At 37.8% G+C, this 21,495-nt stretch overlaps 2 protein-coding genes across 3 annotated transcripts in view; both read right to left on the bottom strand.

Moving 5' to 3' along the window:
• Positions 1-295: 295 nt before the first annotated feature.
• The window catches only part of LOC120184540 (ferrochelatase-2, chloroplastic-like), a 52,445-nt gene continuing 31,245 nt past the window's right edge, over positions 296-21,495 (bottom strand). The window contains exons 5-8 of one of the 2 annotated variants that reach the window (XM_039188972.1): positions 6,963-7,115; positions 1,837-1,937; positions 1,262-1,462; positions 296-747 (exon numbers count right to left, since the gene is read on the bottom strand). In XM_039188972.1, coding sequence (XP_039044903.1) covers positions 1,360-1,462; positions 1,837-1,937; positions 6,963-7,115 — 357 coding nt within the window. In that variant the 3' untranslated portion in view covers positions 296-747; positions 1,262-1,359. Of the gene's footprint in view, positions 748-1,261; positions 1,463-1,836; positions 1,938-6,962; positions 7,116-21,495 lie in introns of those variants that run through there. The other variant, XM_039188973.1, reaches the window with a different exon arrangement.
• Positions 523-1,348, bottom strand: LOC120184518 (ferrochelatase-2, chloroplastic-like). Its single transcript, XM_039188954.1, has 2 exons — positions 1,262-1,348; positions 523-747 (listed from the first exon to the last, which is right to left on the bottom strand). Exons 1-2 carry the CDS (start codon positions 1,346-1,348, stop codon positions 523-525), a joined length of 312 nt encoding a protein of 103 aa, XP_039044885.1.

The raw sequence follows: 21,495 nt of genomic DNA, 5'->3' as shown, positions 1-21,495 counted from the left end.
CGCCATACATAATAAGTAGGGGTGGATATCTGATCGAGTCAAGCGAAAAAATGAGTCAATCGAGTTTATAACTATCATATTTTATTATTTAGATTTTATTTAAATTTTTTAATGGACTTAATGATTTACCAACTTCATCCAATACAATTAAAAACATAACTAATTCATATATTTTCCCTTTGTAGAGTAGACTCCAAAAGTTAAAAATCATGAGAGAATTGCGTTCTAAATTGCATTGGCCACATGCTTTCTCTCAAAAGAATGAAAAACCAAAGATAGAGATATTTTAAAAATATATTATGAAACACATTCCCTTTTCAGTTTTCACCCACAAATAAATTTGCAGGCAGAGCTTATTGTGTTTGAAAACTATTCCCTGAATCAGTGGGTGATTAATGCATTGAATCTCGACACCCAATTCCCACGTATTTTACCTATGAACATATTCTCTAATACAATGTATATAAGTTGCTGCTTATCATATCAAAATTTACACTTATCTTCATTACTAGAGTGTCGGATTTAGCGGAACAAGGGCAATATCCCCCACTGATGCAGAAATCCCTCTCCGGTTGAGACCTCTAGTAGCAACAGCACAAGCACTGCCAGCATGGCTGCTCTGCCATTCCAAGTTTCAGCACTTTTCGTCCAACCCCATTCCCAAACTGTCACAGGTGGTGGGAGCTCCCTTCGTTGTGAATCATAAGTTGCCAATAACTCCTCCACACTGCCCAGGGGAACTAATGACTGCACAAAAAACAATGTCAAACCATGGTGGCATTATGCAATTGAAACAAGACGATGACATTTTTGTATCACCACAATAACCGAAGTTATTCATAGACCTCAAACTCTTCTTTGAGGCATTACAAGTCCTTTCATCGTTCACTTACCTGGGAGTTCATTTTTTAACATTAACCTGCAGAAAAACACCACCAGTGGCGTACCAGAACTAAACTAATTTATCCCATCAAGATTTCAAAAGGTGCCATGTGATTTTAGGAAACAGTAATGCTGTACTACGGTCTGAAGTTCCTTACGTCCCATCACTCAAGTGAATAAATGAAACACATCAAGGCACCAACATGTTGTGTACGACACAACCATGCACTTTTTAATGCAAATAAGCTTACTTGCAACATTCATACATACAAAACGTATTTAAGTCTTCATATATTCGATAAATCCAAGCCATATTTCTATGCTCTAGAAAAGGCACTTCTCTTAAATTATAAGAATATAGTGGAAAGCTTTAAAGTACCTGTCTAGCTTCAAGATTTGAAACTGCCATAGCTCCCACATATGGAAGACTCTCAATTACAGCATCTGCCAAGTCTGAAATGAACATTGCTTCACATCCTAATGCAGGAACACGGCCCCAATTTGTATACCGGATTCTAAAGCCAATTCTTTATACTCGACATCAATCTCTTCAAGAGTTTCAATATGCTCGCTTACAAAGCTGTGAATCAAATATCAAAGTTTTAGCAGCACATGGCGGAGGTGATGATCGAGCAAAAATGCAACTAGAAAAAAATATAAACTATGTGATGTCATTACACAATCAGATGATAAAAAGCCAATTCTTTATACTCAACATTAATCTCTTCAAAAGTTCCAATTACTGACCTAAGAAGCAACGAGTCAAACCTCAAAATTTTGAAAAGAAACTACATTTTCATACTTTGCATGGATAATCAATACAGAAAATACTACAGCTTCAATAGCCAAAGTTGCGGCTGAAGTAAAATACAAAAGATACAGTTAGAATTTATTTTAACTAGGAGCTATTTGATTTCATTACCCATCACGATATCATCATGACAACTATAATACCTAATTGGTACGGCCAGAAGACTTTTAACTCCTTTTCGCCCTAGGTCAATTATTGTCTCATCAGTGTAGGGCTTCAACCATTCCACAGGCCCAACTCTGCTCTGCAGGAACATTAACCAACCATTCACAAAAGAAGGTACTATCAATAGAGAGCTTTTGCAAGATATGTTAACAAGTAAAATCATGTAGGAACACACGAATCATAGGAAAAACCCTTCACTATCAAAACTCCAACCTATCCTTATTTATATCTATGGAAAATAAATATTTTAATTTTAGGCGTTTTTTTTACAGCTCTTTCTTTGATCTCTCTTTTTGTCTTATGATGGCAAGTAAGGTGACTAGTTCTGCTGGGAAAATTTGTTTTACGGTGATCATTTTCAACATTCCAGAGCGTCTTCATCATAAAGGGCTTTGGCTGTTATTCGATAAACATGGAGAGGTGGTTGATTCTTTCATCCCTAACAAAAGAAGCAAGGGAGGAAGTAGGTTTGGCTTTGTTCGTTTTACCAGATTGGAGGACGCAAGGAAGGCTATCAACTGTGTTGACAGATCTAGGATTCGCGTAATGAAGTTAGAGTTTTTTTTGGCCAGATTTCTACCCCGGGAAGTTTTTGGAGAAAGAAGTTTTCGGGTTTAAAACCAGCCGAGATCAAGAGTAAAAGGGAGGATGTTGGGCATTTAGAGGCTCCCATTGTGGGTTCTGTTGACGAGGACAAGCTGCTATCTTGTAGAGGCAGCTTGGTAGGGTGGTGCAGAAATTTTTTTAAGATGAATGAGCTGGCTGCCATAATGCATAAGGAAGGCATTTTAGGCCCGAAAATCATGAGGCTAAGCGGGTTAGCAGTTCTAATCATTTTTGAAGATGATGAGAGTAGGGATTTCACGCTGAATAATCAGATGGGGGCATTGAATAAATGTTTTGGCAAAGTAGAAGTGTGGTCGGAAAACTTTCATTGCAGCAGTCGTCGGGCGTAGCTTTCGTGCAAAGGGATCCCACCGTTTTTGTGGAATCCCTCCACCTTCAGAAGAATTGCAGACAAATGGGGAGAACTTATCTCCATTGACGAAGGATTTGTGAATCCAGGTTCTTTTGAAAGGGCTTTGTTTCAAATTATTACAAACCGTCAAACACGTGTGGAAGAATCCGTTGTTTTGAAAGCCGGGGACTTGTTATTTACAGTTTGTATTTCTGAGTTTGAGCTTTGTTTCAGTCCCGATTCGGTCTGGGCAGACTCGTTCTTGATGGATGAGGCAGTTGCCTCCCCGTTATCTTTGGTGGGGGAGCTCGTCGGTGTCTCGCCAGTTAATTCTCCCGTGGTGGAGGTATGTCTTGAGGGAGCTGGCAGAAACGAGGACTTTTCGGTGGAGAAGATTTCTGAGCGTTGTTCTGTGGATGAAGAAAGTCTATTATGTTGTATGGGGGAAAGAGTTAGTGACTGCTTCTTGTCGGGTGGGGAAGTAGTGGAAAGGAACATAGGGGAGGATTTTATTATGGGCTTAAGGAATTATGCTGCTGGTTTGGGGATTATTCCATCGTAATTCGAGGATGTGGTGGAGCACGAGAATGTGCTGGATCAAGGGGCTAGAGAGTCAGTTTTTGAAAGCAGTGAAAGTTGTATGTCTACACGTGATAGAGAGAGAATATTGGATTTTTTTGATTCATGCAACTTAGATGATCGGTTAAAGGGAAAGGTGATGAAGAACGTGATTAACATTATCAAGAGGCGTGCTATTAGTAGTTCCAAGGGTGTGGAGGCCCACCAGGATGGGGATGCCCAACAGGTTGGGGAGGTGGTTGATAGGCTGGATGGCAGAGATATATCGGGGTTTGTAGAGAAAGTTTCGGGTCCCCAATTAATGGCCTGATATAGCCAAATCAAGCAGCAATAGAAGGTTCAATGTGAGGGAGATTTGTCTGTTCTGGGAGCCAGATTATGATTCCATTTTTCCAGCTTTGGAGCCAGAGTCTATAGTTTGGTTTTCTGCCCTCTTCGTGTGGATGAAAGCTCCTGGATGTTTGTGTTTTTTTTGGATACTATGGTTTGAGCCAGCTGTCATTTTTTCTCTTTTTTAGGAGTTCTGTTTTCTGGTGCTCTCCGAGTCAAGAGTTAGGCTTTTAGTTGGGTTAGTCCTTTAGAGGCTGTTGTGGTTGATATTAGGTTGAGCTACTGTTGCTGCTATGGGGGTGTTTTTTGGTGTTTTGTTTTATGTACGGGGTCGATATCTGGATGTATTTTGGTGTTCTTATGTTCAATGAAATCCTAAGGCACTCTTTTCCTCCTTCCGCTGATTAAGGAGCTTCTCTTTAAGTCTCTCTAATCAAGAAGGAGGTTTTTAATGAGGCCTTCAATTTCTATAAAAAAAAAATATTTTAAGTTGCATCAAAAAAAATCTGAGTCCCAACCTGACCTGCTTCACTATAAAATTCATCCAAGCCCAACATGGACCACTAAAAAAGGTAACTACTACAACAATACACGAATGACTTCTCAAAACAACCTATAAATAGACCATAATTCAGCAAACAAATTTCTGTCGTTTTTTTAAACATAGAGAGGAAGTCTAAAGGGGAGTAGAGATATGAATCTAAGACAAACCCTTCTAAAGAGAAATAACAACTGCTGGAACAAGTCTCAGTGGCTCATGTTTCAAAAAAATTATATTCATAAAGTAGAAATGTAACAGCCTCAATACCGGGTTAGTGACTAAATTGTAAAACTTCAGAATTTGGTGACTAAAGCATAATAATGGAATAGTATTGTAATTTGGTATAGGGTTAAATTGCAAGGAAGAAGGAATGGAAGGGTAGAATAGTCATTTACATGGAAAAGAATTAAAGAGATATTTATATTAACTCCACGTGGAAGAGAAGAAAGAAAAACAATGTTCCAGAGTTCTCTTCTTCTCTTATTTCTCCACATGTGAAGAAGGCAAAACAAAGGTGAGATCTTTTAAAAGCTAATGGTTTGCTGAAATTTAAGTCTGGTTTTGATCCTTAGATGCTAATTAAGCTTATGGAAAATTTAATTTGTTTTAAAGTAACAAGATGAAGAAGTTATAAGAGATTAAAGAAAATGGGTTTTTAAATGAATTTATGGAAAAGAGTTGATAAGTTGAATTTGAAGATAAATTTGACTTGTCATCATGCTAATTAAGGAATATGAAGTGTTAGAATTGTATTTAGAACATATTGAAATTTGAGTATGATTCTTGAATTAGATATGAGGAATAGGATTTTGAGGTTAAAGATGATTTTCATGGATATAAGTTGGTTTAAGTAATGATGGTTGAGTTTAATGACATGATAGGGGTTTAAATAGAAGAATTTAGTGAAGAATTGATGATTTTCGGGCTTAAAATACAAATTTTGTATCTAATGCAATTAGTGCATCGATGCATGAGGAGTGCATCAATGCACCTACTTAAAATACAAACTTTGAATGGGATTTATGCACCGATGCATAGATAGTGCATCGATGCACCCGTCAAGGGATGCATCGATACAAGGTGTAGTGCATCGATGCATACCTTCATTAAAAGATAATAATAGCTTTCTTTTTAGCCTAAAGAGTGATAGTTTAGAATATATCAATTAGTATACTGATATGTATCAATGTATTACTATGTAGATTTAGAATGTAATCTCGTTCCGGAACAATCGAGAGATTAGAATTGAGTCAAAGCAAGGCTAAGGTGAGTGCCCATACTGGATAGAATTGTGTGGAGATAAGACTTGCGATAAGTCTATCTCTTATAGTTGAATTCATGATTCCATATTCATGTACATGCATCCACATATATATTGGATACAGTGATTTCATGTATAGTTCATTTATGCTTTACTATGATATTATATGAAAGAATGAAATTGTCAAAGGATCAATCCAGGTATGTGAAATAATGAAAGTGATCACATGTGTGTATATGAAGTGAAATACACGTTTACATGAAAAGTGATGAGAAGATATGAAAATGAGAAATGTATTCATATTTAAGCCAATGTGAGTTAATATGAGAGTTGTAGGTATAATTGGCATGCCAAGAATCGAGGGTTCTATGTGGTCCTTCGGGACATATATGTAATTCTGTGGAATATATATGTGGTACTTTGGTACACTTATTTGGTTCATTGTATTATGTATATGGTTCTTAAGGAGTGGTCATTCGGGACAAATATTCAGTGCCCTTTGAGGGAATTATACGAGCTGTGGTGATAGCATAGTGCACAACCTCTATGTACTCACATACCTTTGTTCTCAATAATGTAATGGGCAATCCAAAGATAAATTAAAGCGAAATTAGCATAAAAATATGTCTTATATGTGCATACTATCATCATATATGTTATAGTATAATAAATATATGCAAGTTAAGATGACATGATCAATGGTAAGGATGCATGTTCATAAATTCATTGTTATACATGCGTATACATATATTTATGTTATGTCTCACTAAGTCTATGACTTAGCGTGCAAGTGATTTACATGTAGGTACCAAGAATCGAGCAGAACCAAAATAGGAGTGGCAATAACAGCATCACTGCCAGAAGTTCAGATCAGAAGTAACTGATAAAGTATGTATTTTGCCGTGTATAGTATGTTGGCATGTAAGTAAAGTGTCAGTTATAAATGCTCTGATCGATTTTGGTTGTTTTGGTTATTTTATGTAAATAAACCGCTTTTATGTTAATGAAGGTTTTAAATTTTCCTTGATTTTTTGTCAAGAGTCAAAGTTTGAAAAGTCAATGTGACACCTCAGACTCGTATACGGGTTGGATACGAGTTGAAAGTGTTACAAGAAATGTAACCCAAACAGCCCTAAGCTGATAAAGAACCCTAAGGCAACTTTAATTTACTTCAAGTTTAAATACGGTTTACCCATTGTATTCAGTTATATCCGAAAATTATATTTAATCTCAGCATTATCCTAACAGCATAGGCATCTTCTGAAGAGAAAATTTGAATTGCTGTAAGCATTTATATCGAGACTTTACTTAATTCAAGATTCTACTACCCATCCACATAATTCCAGATCCAGACTTAGCACGGATCGAGAACGCATAACTTGGAAATTAAGAAGTGAAATAGATTAGTAAGGAGTAATATGCCAACAAGACGTACCTGATAAGCAAGAGTGTTTGCATTTATGATCTTCCTCTTCTCTAATTCCCCCATTATCAAGTCCACACATTCTTCCGTCTCTGCCTTGTAAGGATCACCTGCCTCTTCTACATATGCAAGTGGCACCCCATGCGCGCTAAAAAATATTACCACCTGTATCGTGTACTCTCATTAATATTTTGATTTATTTTTAAGATAACAAATTTTAAAATTTGTATGGGAAAAGGCTCCTAAATAAAATGAAAATAAAGGAAGCACAAATTTAAGAAAGATTTGCATCTATGCAAAAGATAATAGCCAAGGCCCTCTTCACCACAAACAACTGAAGGAACTTCCCAAGTGATCACTAAAAGTTTGAGAGGTTTAATAGAGAATAGTATCTAGAGAAACACATCATATAAAATTACTATGTCGTGATACTGTATCTTTAAAATGTAAATAAACAGGAAACAAAAATAAACAGAATAGGTCACTAGACACCCCAATAACTAACTTGCAATTCTAAAATCTTTTTTTATAGGAATTGAATGCCTCATTAAAAAACCCCTTCTTGATTAAGGAACTCATCATCAGAGGAAGGAGGAAAAGAGTGTCTTATACTACATTAATGAAATACATAAGATTACAACATGAAGATAAGTCCCTTACAAAAACTCCTAAAAACCCAAAATAAAATATCCCTAAAACACACTGAAATTATCTAATGGCAGATTTAGCCAACCCATCAGCCTCCATATTGGCTGTCCTAGAGACCCATCTAATAACACCCTCAACATCTTTGAGCTTAACAGCTATATCCCTGACAATGAAGACAAAAAAATGAGGACACAAAGTTCCATTCCTAATCCAATCAACTGCCAATTTACAGTCTGATTCTAATATCAACTGACCATTAACAACTCCTCTCACTGAATTAAAGAAAAGTAAACCCTTCTGAATAGCCTTTAACTCCATCAAAATAGGTGGACCCGAACCAACCAATTGTGAAACAGGAGGTAAAATGAGAGAGAATTTTAAAGAAAAGTCAGTTCCCGATGAGTGTTGGTCGGCGTTTATCGACAACCTGAGTAGGAGGGTTTCTTGTCATACGCTTAGGGAATTATTCTTAGTCCATGGTCTGGTTATGAGAGTTTTCATTCCCAATCAAATTAGAAATCCAAAGTACAGATTTTCCACCTTTGCTTTTGTTCATTTTAAGAGGGAGGAAGATTTAAGGAGGCTGTTGATGAGTTAAACGGGGTTGTGATTGATGGAAGAAAGATCTTAGTTAGTCCTGCCAGATTTAAGGATGAACGTTCAAGGTCAAGGGTGGTGCATACTTCTTCAAACGAGGCTTCTGGTCATATTAATGCAGATTCTTCAAAATCAAGAGAAAGAGAAAATATTATCAGAAGTAGAAGGGACGACAGAACTTATAGGGGTGCTCTGATGTCAAATGGGAATACAAGGGGGTACAAAGAACTATTGTCTGAGGATATCCAAAGGAGGAATGTCAAGAAAAATATTATGGAGATGCATATTCCATCAGAAAGTGCCAATTGGGTAAAGAGGTCGTTAACAGGGATTATCAAATACTCGTTTCAAGTTGAGTTCATTCGGAATGCCTTATTTAAGGAAGGCTATGATGTTCAAATTGCTAGATGGGGTTATGTTTGGAACTCTTGCGTTTTAGTTCTTAATTCCCATGAGGAGATGCTGGATTTATGGAGCAAAAAGGAAGAGGTTTTAAAACAGTGGTTTGAACGAGTGGAACATTTACTGAATGAGGCCGGAGTTCCCACGACCTTCTGCATGGAAGAATTAATAGGGGTTCCTTTATTATGCTGGAATGAATATTTCTTCGAGAAGATGGCTGGTAGATGGGGCAAAGTGGTAGGTATTCATGAGAGTACAAGGAAAAGAGAAGACCTTACAATGGCAAGAATTTTATTGAGGGTGGAAAGCCCCTTTGATGTTCCAGAGGTGATCACTCTTGGATCTTAAGGAAGATCATTCAAAGTAAGTATCAAGATTGGATCAGCAAGTGAGTATTCAAGTTTGTTTTTCAGTAATTTTCCGGTGGAGGATTCCGGTGAGGCCTTTTCTGAAGAAATTATGTCTGAGGAGGATGTAGACAGGTTGTTGTCAGATCATGGGGAAGGTGAGGCATGTGCAACAAGAAAAATCGTCTGTCAGTGGACAATTGGATTGATCAGGGTGTGTTCAGTGGTTCTGGAGGAGTTAGTGAGAACAGACAGCTAGCAAGGCTTTCCTTAGATAGGAAAGGTATTAATTGTAGTCTGCCAGAAAGTCAAAAGGTTGGGAGCTTAAAAGTTGGTGAGTTTGCAGGTTTGGGGATTAGAAGTCAACATTATTCGGTTGATGGATCTCAGGCCCATTCTGAAGACTCTGGGCAGTCTGGGTCAAAAGATTTTCCGGGTTTCTTTTCTGGGCCAGCATATACAGTTAATAAGTTTGGGGATTTTGTGGAGAACCTTAATTTAGCAGGAAAAAATAGGAAAACGTTTAGAGAATTGGAGACGAGCCCAATTACAGAGAAGTTGGTTAATGCAGAAATAGAGGCTGAAGAAGAAAGCTTAAGGTTGGTTGAACCAGTTACAACTAATTTAGGAAACATCTCAAGAGGGAGACAGTTACACCGTTCTAGAAGAAAGGTCTCATCTGAGAGTGAGGTATTGGAAACTAGAAGTTTGAGCAATTGCAAAAGGGTCTATAGCAGGTCGAGGGAAAGAAGATATTGGTATGGAGATTTTTTGAACTTCATGAATGAAATAGATGGCACCAAGGTTGGGCAGAGGAAGTTGGATGTGGATTCCAATACTGCAAAACAACTTTGTTTATCAGCAGAGCTCATTGCTGATGGGAGTCTTCTTCCTAGCTTTGATAATGGTCTTGGGGATGGGACCGTAGAGGGAGATTGAATGTTACTTTTCTGAAGGTGAATGCTTAAGACCCAAATCTGGTTTGTTAATTAGAAGGAAGATGAGAGCTAGAAGGATCCTGTTTCGAGAGGTCCTTGACCAGGTGAGCATTGATACAGCATCCTCCTCAGCTTTCTCGAGTTTATTGAAAGAAGCTGTAGAAACTTGGGAGGTTAGTAAGCTTTGGGAGTATCTTTTAAGGAAGGGAAAGAAGCATTTTTGGAAAAAATCATAGCTCTAGAGAAAGGCTTGATTGGGATTAATCAAGGTTTGGTTGATTGAGGGTTTTGTTTGTACCTTTTTCCCTTTATGAAGATGTCAAAGTTAGTAATATGTTCATGGAATGTTAGGGGTTTGGGGAAAAATGAAAAAAAAGAGGGCTGTTCAGAATTTAGTCACTAGCTTAAATCCTACTTTCCTTTGGTTGCAAGAAATCAAGACTGAAAAATTTAAGAGGTCTTTCTTTAGGAGAAGTGGGATTAATAAGCTTAAAGGAGTTTTGGAATCTCCTTCAGTTGGATCAGCGGGGGGCTTGTTGTGTTGTTGGGATGACAATATCTTTGAGTTGGAGAGTCAGTTTATTAGTAGGAGATTTATAGCTACTTTTGGTAAATTTCGGAATAAAAACTTTAGTTGTGGTTTCATCAATGTATATGGTCCAGCAATGGAGGAAGAGAAAGCTGTTTTTTTTGAAGAATTAAGCAGTTTTCTTAGTGGACAGAATTTTCCCGTTTGTGTGGGAGGGGACTTCAATGTCTATTTACAAGAAGATGAGAAGATGGGCAGAGGTCAAAGTAGGAGCTCAATGGAGATCTTTAATGAGTTCATTCTTCATACGGGCCTAATTGATCTTCCTATGAATGGGGGAAGGTTCACTTGGTGTAATAACCAAGAGAATCCCACTTTTGTAAGATTGGATCGTTTTTTGGTTGACAGTCAATTTCTAGCGTTATTTCCGGACATTTTGCAGTCTCTTCTACCAAGATCATTGTCAGATCACAATGCCATAATTCTTGTGAATAAAGGAGTGGACTGGGGTCAAAACCGTTTAGAATGTTCAACTATTTGATGGATGAGGAGGGTTTTGAGGATATGGTTATTTCTTCTATTCAGAGTTCTAAGAAAAGTCAGAAGAAGGCAGGTGCTTTTAGTCTTTTAAGGAATGCCAAACATGCAATAAAGAAGTGGTCTGGAAACAGAGATAAGTATCCAAGAGACTTGATTTCTGAGTTAGAGAAGAAAATTTCGAAGATAGAGGCTGATATTCAACAAAAGCAGGGTGCTGTCGATAGTGAGGTATTAACTGAGTTGAATAATTGTAGAGTAGAATTGTGGAAGCTGCACAAGATCCAAGAGCAGATTTGGTTTCAGTATTCGAGATCTAAATGGATTGAAGACGGGGATCGCAACACTAAATACTTCCATACCTGTGCTACGGTTAGGAAGAAGAGAAATGCTCTGGTGGCATTTAATTTTAGAGGAGAAACAGTTGAAGACCCAATTGCAATTAAGGCAATTGTTAAGGATTATTTTTTTAAGATCTACAATGACCAATCTACTCTAGAAATTGATGAATTAAATATGGATTTTTCCAGAATTTCTTTAAAGCAGAATCAGTTCTTAGAGCAGGAATTTTCAGAGGAGGAAGTTTGGGAGGTTGTGAAGTCTTGTGGAAGTAACAAAGCTTCGGGTCCTGATGGCTTTAAAATGGGTTTTTTCAAGAGGTTTTGGCAGGTCCTTAAGGAAGATATTATGATCTTCTTTAAGAATATTTACTTGGGGAAGGAATGGGAACATGGAATAAATCACACTTTCATCAGTCTTATTCCAAAAATTTCAAACATTGGTGGTTTGGACGATTTTAGACCTATTAGCTTAGTTGGTGGTTTGTACAAGATCATCTCTAAATGTCTGTCAAGGAGACTTAGGAGCTGCATTTCAGATTTGATCAGTCCATGTCAATTCACTTTTATTCCCGGTCGACAAATCTTGGATTGTTCCCTTATAGCCAATGAAGGGATTGACTTTTGGAAGAAGAATGGTTTAAAAGGATGTGTTTTTAAAGCTGATTTCAAGAAGGCATATGATACTCTTGACTGACCTATTTTGTTCAGAATTATGAAGGAAATGGGCTTTGGTTCTAGATGGATAGGGTGGATTTCAAAGTGCATCACTTCAACAACTGTTTCAGTCTTGGTGAATTGGGTTCCAACCGAGGAAATCCCAATGGCTAAGGGTCTTCGTCAAGGCTGTTCCTTGTCTCCGTTGTTGTTTAATATAGTTGGGGAACTCTTGAATTTATTGATACTTAAGGCTGTTCCAGGGGGGCTCTTTTCGGGTTTGATGATTAGAAATGAGAGAGGAATTTTAATTTAACATCTACAATTTGCTGACGACCTTATAATTTTTTGTGGTGCGTTGAAAAACAGATCTTGAATGTGAAGAGGGTGCTTCGAGTGTTTGAGATTATTTCTGGACTTCAGTTGAACTTGAAGAAGTGCAAATTGTTTGGGGTGAACTTAAAGGAAGAGGAAATTAAGGATTGGGCAGCTACGATTGGATGTTCAGTGGGTTCTTTTCTCTCAGAATATTTGGGACTCCCTCTTGGTCCTCACAGGAACTCTAACATTTTGTGGGATCTAGTGGTTCAAAGCTTCAATAAGAGGTTAGCAGGCTGGAAAGGCTCTTCTTTGTCACTGGCGGGCAGACTGGTTCAAATTAAATCAGTCCTATGTTCACTTCCTATATACTATTTGTCATTGTTTAAGGTTCCAGCTTCAGTATACAAGACCCTAAACTCTATTATGTCAAATTTTTTATGGGGTGGAGGAGGTGGGAGGAAGAAGATCCATTGGGTAAGCTAGACCGACGTTTGTAAACCAAAAATTGAAGGAGGCTTGGGAGTTCCTAATATAAATACGATGAATAAGGCTCTATTGGAAAAGTGGGCTTGGAGGTTTGCTATTGAGAGGAAGGCGATTTGGAGGGAAATGATTTGCATTAAATATAAAATGGATTCTTCATTGATGCAGTTTGACAGTAAGGTTTCTCCTAAATTTTCTTGGATATGGAGATCTTTGGTGAATAATCATTTTAAAGCTGATTCGATGGGCTGTAGTATCAGAAGCAATTATAGCTATAAAATTGGCAATGGGAGGAATATTCGGTTTTGGCAAGACAATTGGGCATTGGATCATCCTTTGATGGTCATGTTCCCTAGACTATTTTCTATTGCAGTGAATAAAACTGGAAGATTATTTGTGTTTGGGGATTACAGCTCTGGGGGCTGGTTTTGGAACGTCCAGTTGAGAAGGGAGTTGAATGAATGTGAATTTGAACAATGGTCAAACTTGATGGCTGTTATTTCAGATTTTTCTGTTTCTGCTGATGCTTTTGATGGACTGTTTTGGAAGGGGAATGGAAAAGGGGTTTTCAATGTTAAATCATGTGCCAATCTATATTATTCGGATATTTCCGATTCGGAGGAAGCTAATTTTTGGAAATCTATTGTTTGGAGGGGCCTGCTGCCTCCAAGAGTGGAGACTTTTCTTTGGCAAGTTATCTTAAAGAAGCTGGCAGTGAAGACAGCTCTGGTTAAGAGAGGTGTTCAGGGCATAAATGATTCTATGTGTCCTTTTTGTAATCTAGAAGAAGAGTCTTCATCTCATCTATTTTTTTCATGTTCGGTTGTTTGGCCAATATGGACTAAATTCATGGGCTATTGGAATTTTCAGTTTGTTTTTCATAAAGATGCTAAAAAATTCCTAGTAGCATGGACTAACTTGAAGACCAACTCTCTTATGTGGTCATTTATCCTTGGAGTGGTCTTATGGACAATATGGAAAACTAGGTGTCGAAACGATTTTTTCTAAAAGGTGAAAAAGTGAGATTTTAAAAAAACCACATTAATTTTTAATTTATATCTTTCAATTGATTTTTAATTTAAAACAAATGCGATTTAAAAACCTCTCGTTTCGAAAAAAATTCAAATTTCTTTTATGATCGAAAAAAATACAATTCAAAGAGTCGCCGCCAATCTTTGATTAGGGTGTGATTGGGCACCCAAAAATGATGTCATTTTAAATAAAAAATTAACTTTAATTAAAACAACAAATCGAGGTCTGCGTTACCCATATCCGAGTTCGGGAGTCGGTTACGTGTGGGGAAGGATTAGCACCCCCACAACGCCCTAAATCGGTACCTAGTCGACTAATTAACGTCTTTGCAATGAACTTTACAAATTCAGATTTATTTTGATTTTTGATCCCATCAAATAAAAATGTAAATTTAAAACATTCAAAAGCACTCAAAATAATTAAATTAAAATTACCAAGTCGTTTTAGAAAGATAAAGAATGTTCGATTATTTACAAATATCGAGACCAGATCTTAAAGATATAACAACCTTTTCTAGATATATTTAAATAAACGAACATTTCTTTTTCTCTCGTTCCCAAATTTTAGGTGACGAATCATTTTTTTTTGAGTTTCACTTTCGGGATACACTTTTATTTTAAAATCATTAAAAGCGGACCTCAAATCAATTATGACTGCCCACTTCAACAATTTTAAATTAAAAGGGTATTACCCTTAGTCCAATTATGTAATAGGTCGAGTTATGGCTGTGTGAGTTTGTGAGTTAGAAGTGAGAACTGCGCAGGGAGAGGGAGAAGAAGGGAGCATTGCGGCTATGAGGAAGAAGAAAATATGAAGAATGAGGGTTAGGTTTAGTTTAAAGTAGGTTTTATATTATAATTTTAGGGATAATTTCTTTAAGGTCACTACACCTCTGCCGTTGATTTCCATTTTGGTCCCAATCGAGTCTTGTTTGTTTTGTAATTTGGACTTCATCTTTCATATACATTTTATTTTAGTCCTGAATGATATGGTATACATTTTCTTTCGTTTGCACATTTGGTTTTCAAGTGTTTGCACGTTCTATTTTAGTCCTTGAACATAGTTGTTTTGAATTATTCTTGGTTTGTACATTTGCTATGTGGTTTTGTAAATCTACATTTTGGTCCAGCATGTAATTGTGGATTTATTTCTTAGTTAGTCATGCATTTATTCGGTTTAGTTCATTTTAATCCATGAATAGAGTATCTTATTATTTTTAATCTGATCTTCATAGTTTTATGCGTATTTAAGTTCAGTCCCAAATGTTGTGTCATTTAGTTCTTGTTATTTTAGGCATTTTGCTTCTATGTTTTTGCATGTTTCGTTTGAATCCCTAGGCTGAATTTTTCATGTTAGTAATTTTGTTCCTTTATTTTATGCGAATTTAATTTCAGTCCTACATATGTTTAGGTATTTATTTCAAATTTGGTACATGGAATGTGATGGTTTTATATGTTAGGACTTTATTTATGCTAAACTTATGATTTTAACTTTAAAATTTATGGCTCGTTCCATTTCAGTCCTTATGTTTGTTTGACATGGCATTTTTATTCATTTGTGTATTTATCTAGGTATAGGTTTTCTTGAAATCATTCTGCATAATTTGCATGATAGCCTCACGCGCATAACTCGACCTATTACATAATTGGACTAAGGGTAATACCCTTTTAATTTAAAATTGTTGAAGTGGGCAGTCATAACTGATTTGAGGTCCGCTTTTAATGATTTTAAAATAAAAATTTATCCCGAAAGTGAAACTCAAAAAAAATGATTCGTCACCTAAAATTTGGGAACGAGAGAAAAAGAAATGTTCGTTTATTTAAATATATCGAGAAAATGTTGTTATATCTTTAAGATCTGGTCTCGATATTTGTAAATAATCGAACATTCTTTATCTTTCTAAAACGACTTGATAATTTTAATTTAATTATTTTGAGTGCTTTTGAATGTTTTAAATTTACATTTTTATTTGATGGGATCAAAAATCAAAATAAATCCGAATTTGTAAAGTTCATTGCAAAGACGTTAATTAGTCGACTAGGTACCGATTTAGGGCGTTGTGGGGGTGCTAATCCTTCCCCACACGTAACCGACTCCCGAACTCGGATTTTGGTAACGCATACCTCGATTTGTTGTTTTAATTAAAGTTAATTTTTTATTTAAAATGACATCATTTTTGGGTGCCCAATCACACCCTAATCAAAGATTGGTGGCGACTCTTTGAATTGTATTTTTTTCGATCATAAAAGAAATTTGAATTTTTTCGAAACGAGAGGTTTTTAAATCGCATTTGTTTTAAATTAAAAATCAATTGAAAGATATAAATTAAAAATTAATGTGGTTTTTTTAAAATCTCACTTTTTCGCCTTTTAGAAAAAATCGTTTCGACAGCTTGGCGACTCTGCTGGGGACTTTTTTAGAGAGTCAAGCCGATAGTCGATTAATTAATTGTCTTTGCAATTGAAAATTAGAAATTCGTTTTAATTTGATTTTTGATCCATTGTTTGGTTTTTAATAAGTTTTGTTTGTATTTTGATTTTTTTCGATTAACAATTAAATAGTTGTACTAATTTGTTTGCTAATGATTTCAGATTAATTGTGTGAATTTAGAAATTTTGAGTGTTTTTATTGATTGTTTTTTCGCTTTTCCTCACACACTGCACAGCTGCATTATCATAACATGAGCTAAAACCCCGCTCCGTCCTAATTAAGTAGGAGTGAGAGACTATGCCCTCGTGTGGTTTTCACCTCCGCATGGGATAGTGGATCGCCCCTGGAGCTCACGCCTTATGGTCCTCGTGATGGTATTCACCTCCGCATGGACATAAGGAGGTGTGTTCCCTCGAAATTGAACTCGATCCCCTAAAGCCTGTGATGGGCCAGGATTGAGGGTTCGGTAGCCCAAGGGGGCACCGACAAGGACAATTCGAGAACCTATTACTTTAGAACCTAACCCGGCATATAGTGAACATAGAGCCTGAACTTAGGTTGAACCAAACCCGAACCTTAAGAATCCCGTGAGGAGGGTACACAAGGAAAAGCTTTTTTGAGTCATTTATTTTCGTTTTTTCTAATAAATGTATGCGAACTAGATATCATGCGGTTAGGTTTATTTTTTGAACAAGCATGCGAATTAGATATCATGCGGTTAGGATTTATTTTTGTGAATAACAAATCATGGGGGTAGATTTCATGTTGGGTAGGATTTGATAAAGCATGATTGGGTAGTCAGCATATGTGGGTAGGATTTTTGAATAAATTATTATCCTGACTTAATTGTTTCATGTTTACTAACCGATCTTTTGTTGTTTTTGCCTTGTTTCTTTTCTGTTTTGCATTGCATTGTCCATTACATGGTGTTGATTTGGGGTCGATGTCCATATAGAAGGCCAGTAATATGGAACGAACGGTTCAGAAAGAGGTTGAGGACAATGCAGATGTTCTGAGGTGGTCGGAACAGTCCCAATTGACCAATGGAGATAGCGTAAAGCCTGGATATGTGTTGGAGTTATTTGGTTACACTCACATCAACGTACGTCAAAATGATCTGAGTGAGCTAAGAGAGATATGGGGAAGATGGGAAGCAGTCGATAAAGAGATGTTTTATCAGTTGTACGGTGATATTCCCTATCTCCTGGATGTTCCTATTGACCGAAATCTGTTTAGAGCATTGGCGCAGTTCTGGAATCCAGCTTATAGTTGTTTCACATTTGGTAGAGTAGACTTGACACCAACAATAGAGGAGTATCAAGCTTTGGTTCGTTGTCCGAGGTCCCAAATGGATAGAATATACCAAGCTGCCAGTCACTCCTTCATTTAAGAAGAAATTGCTATTGATGACCGGAATGAGTGAAGATTGGGTAGTCAGAAACATTAAGAAGAAAGGAGACAGCGAGTGCATTTCTTGGGCTGCTCTGAAAGAAGTAATTGCTCATCATCCTGATAAGAGAAAGAAGCTGGACTTGTTTGCTTTAAGGATTTATGGGCTCGTTATTTTTCCAAAAGTGCTAGGATATATAGACGTATCAGTTGTTGACCTGTTTGAAAGATTAGACAAGCACGTGGATCCTGTTCCAGCCATTCTAGCTGAGACGTTCCGGTCTTTGAGTTCTTGTAGGCGTGAGGGAGAAGGACGCTTTATAGGATGTGCGCCTTTGCTGCTAGTGTGGATTCTGAGTCATTTTAAGCATGTTGAAAGAGCACCAGGACGAGTGTTTCTAGAGGGGTTTTCGCCTTTGAAAGATTTTCTTTCTAAAGAGTGGCATGGGGGTTTTACTGAAGAAAAATGGATGGTCATCTTCAAGGATATCAGAGATGGGGATATTTTGTGGCGAGCTTCGTGGAATACCTCTTCGGATATACTTTACCGATGTGGAGAGCGAGATTGGGTTCCTTTGCCAGGTATATGGGGTTCTGTTGGGTATGTACCGCTACTAGTTTCCAGACAGTATGGATCGAGGCAGTTCATTCCAGCCACGTGGGACTTGGTAGGATCGGATTTTGCATTCAAAGGAGATCAGTATAAGGTTAAAGTTAAAGGGGTTGCTGAGGCTTGGAAGCAAACTCGTCGCGTGAAATTGTTTACCTATGATCTCGAGCTGTCTCAAGAGTACGAGCAGTGGAGAAGCGGTCGAGTAAATGACAATATCCCGATGGTGAATCCTGAAAATATTCAGCCGGTGGAGGAACAGTTGAGAGTGGTGCCATCTCCATTAGAGTTAGCCAAGCGCGATTTCGAAGCAGAACGGAGACAATGGAGAATGACTCTACAGAAACTAGAAGATGAAGTGTATCAAAAGGGATTGGAGATTGATATTCAGAAGAGTAGAGCAGATCGAATTGAAAAAATGGAGAAGCAGCTTCGGCTAGATTTTGACGATCTTCGGTCAACTTATCAGCGAATGGTAAAAGCTCAGACAGGTTCTAGCTCGAGTAAGTCTGTTGAATTGAGGCAAGAGGTGGCGAGCCTCAAAAGGGTAGCCGGAGAGAGTCAAGAAGAGCTCAAACAAAGCAGACACCAAGTGAAGATTTTATCGAAAGAAAAGGATTCTTTAGAGCAGCGGTTACAAAAGAGTCAAGCCAAGAATGAGAAGTTGAAGGAGAAAATTTCAAGTTTAGAGACTGCATTACGACGATACCGAAACAAAGAAGGTAGTTCGAGCCAGGGAGAGGTTGAAAGTTTGAAGAGACAAGTGAGCGAGCTTGAAGCCATGGTTCAAGAGTTTCAGAGGCAAGCAAGTGAGCTATCGATAGTTCCCTATGAGGGAGATATACAGTGGCGTTTTCGGTGGGAGCGAGCTCAGGTGAGAGTTAAGCAAATAGAGGATTTTATTGCTTGTTACCTAAACCACGCGCGGGGAATAGCTCAGTATTTGGTCATTCTATCTGAGGAAGCTGCTGATGTGACTGAAGAACTGGATCCCGAGGCTGAAGAAAACCAGAAGATCGTGGAGTTGCTAGCACACGTACAAGAAATAGGAGAGATGGTGCAAATTTATTGATGATATGTTTCAACTTTGTAATTGAACGTCGTTCTAATATAAAGAGTTGTTCTAAGGAGTCGTTCCAGGATCAACACCCTACATTTTGCATATGCATTTTTAATGCATTTAATTTTTGCATCGCATTTTATTCATTCATAATCATATATTTTATATTCATTAATAAATATCAGCGATAACAAAATGACTCTGTGACAGAGTAATACTGGAAAATCCCAAGTATATCTACAGAACCAGGAAGAAAGTTATGGAAGACAAACTTGCCCAAATTGAGAAGGCTCAGTCGGAGTTACAAGATAATATCAAGAAAATGCAAGAAGATATGATGAATGCCCAAAAGGAGATGTTTGCCAAGTTTGCGAGTATGTTGGAAGGAAGAAATCCAGAACATGGGAAAAGCCCTATACCAGAAGGTGTAACTGAAGACCCACTTCATCATCCAGGGTTAACCCCAGAACAATCTCAAAATGTTCAAGTGACCCCTGTTCATGTCGGGAAGGTGCACATTAATCCAGTCGGTGCTTCTGTTAACGTACAGCCTGGATCTAGTTCGTATCAGGAAGAACATCAATATCATCAAGTTCCGGACCTTGATGAAGAAGCCAAGAAGGATCAAAACAATCTGCTGGAAGAGAAATGGAAGCAGTTAGAAAGAGAGATCAGAGCCATGAAGGAAGATACCAGTGTCTATGGATTTGACGCAAAGGAGTTAAGTCTAGTTCCCGATCTGGTCTTGCCTCCAAAGTTTAAAATTCCTGACTTTGAAAAGTTTGATGGTACCAGGTGCCCCTCTGCACATATCACAATGTTTTGTAGGAAGATGACCGGATATATAGGGGACGATCAATTGTTGATACACTGCTTTCAGGAAAGCTTAACTGGCTCGGCAATCCGGTGGTATAACCAGCTGAGTAAAGCTAATATTAAATCGTGGAAAGACTTGGCTAAGTCCTTTCTTGAGCAATACAAACATGTGAAGGATGTTAGGCCCAACAGGATGATGTTGCAAGGAATGGAAAAGAAGTCTAACGAAAGTTTTAGACAATATGCTCAAAGATGGAGAGATGTAGCAGTGCAAGTCCACCCGCCATTGGAAGAGGAAGAAACAAATATGCTTTTTGTCAACACCTTAAAGGCTCCTTTTTTCTCTCATCTTATTGGTAATCCTTATCGAAGTTTTGCTGATGTAGTTACGGCAGGAGAAATGATTGAAATGGCTGTTAAGAGTGGGAAGCTCGAAGGAGGAGAGTCTAGTAAGAGGCCACCAACGAGGAAAAAGGAAAGCGAAGTCAGTAATGTGAGGCAGTACGATTCTAATAACATCACTGTTTCCCGTCCTCAAGGAGCAGGGTCGTCAACACAAAATGATAATAGACAAGGGGCAAGGGACCAGAGGAGAGAGAGGCCTCAATTTGACCCCATCCCGATGACTTATAAGGAATTGTTTCAGATTTTGTATGATCGACATGTGGTTTCGCCATATCACGTGACACCAATGCAACCTCCTTTTCCCAAATGGTATGATGCTAGTGCTCAGTGTGAGTACCATGTAGGGAACCCTGGGCATTCCATTGAGAATTGTACTGCTTTTAAGAAGGTTGTCCAAGCTTTGAGAACGAGGAATGTCATCAACTTTGGTGACAGTGAGCAGCCAAATATAGCTCAGAATCCGTTGCCAAGCCATGCAGGGGCAGGAGTTAACGCGATTACTGAAGAGAAAGGAAAGAGAATTGTAAAGAATGTTAGTGAGGTGGTATCACCCATGAGTTGGGTGTGGTGCCAGATGGTCAAGGTAGGATTGTTGAAACCCAGTTTGATGGGTGAACAGTTTAACAGTGGAGAGGTGTGTCAGTATCATAACAGTGAAGGACACAGTATTCAGCAATGTCCTGATTTCCTATCTTTGGTACAAGACATGATGGACAATAAAGAAATTGAGTTCTTTAGAGAGATTGCTGAAGAAGAGGAAGCGGAAGTTTGCGCTTCAGAAGGGTCGTCTAAAGGGGTATACAATGCTAGTTGTCCCCTAATTATTACTCCCAAAAATCGAGTTGTTGAGAAGGTAGCCCCGAAAGTGGTTATTACACCTCCATTTCCATTCCCATATCGGGATAATAAACAAGTGCCTTGGAGATATGATTGCCAGATGAGAGATGTAACAAAGGAGAATGAGGAAGTAGATGAGGTGGGACGCTTTACTAGAAGCGGTAGGTGT

Source organism: Hibiscus syriacus, unplaced genomic scaffold, assembly GCF_006381635.1.
Source record: "Hibiscus syriacus cultivar Baekdansim isolate YM2019G1 unplaced genomic scaffold, ASM638163v2 tig00112921_pilon, whole genome shotgun sequence".
In the NCBI taxonomy this organism is placed as follows: domain Eukaryota; kingdom Viridiplantae; phylum Streptophyta; class Magnoliopsida; order Malvales; family Malvaceae; genus Hibiscus; species Hibiscus syriacus.
Note: the sequence above shows the minus strand (reverse complement) of the source record. Positions and strands in the feature narration are given on the sequence as shown.

Coding starts and splice junctions, on each gene's coding strand:
- LOC120184518 (XM_039188954.1), bottom strand. CDS start 1,348: ATGTTCATTTCAGACTTGGCAGATGCTGTAATTGAGAGTCTTCCATAT. Junction 748..1,261: donor CAAATCTTGAAGCTAGACAG/GTACTTTAAAGC, acceptor TTTTTTGTGCAG/TCATTAGTTCCCCTGGGCAG.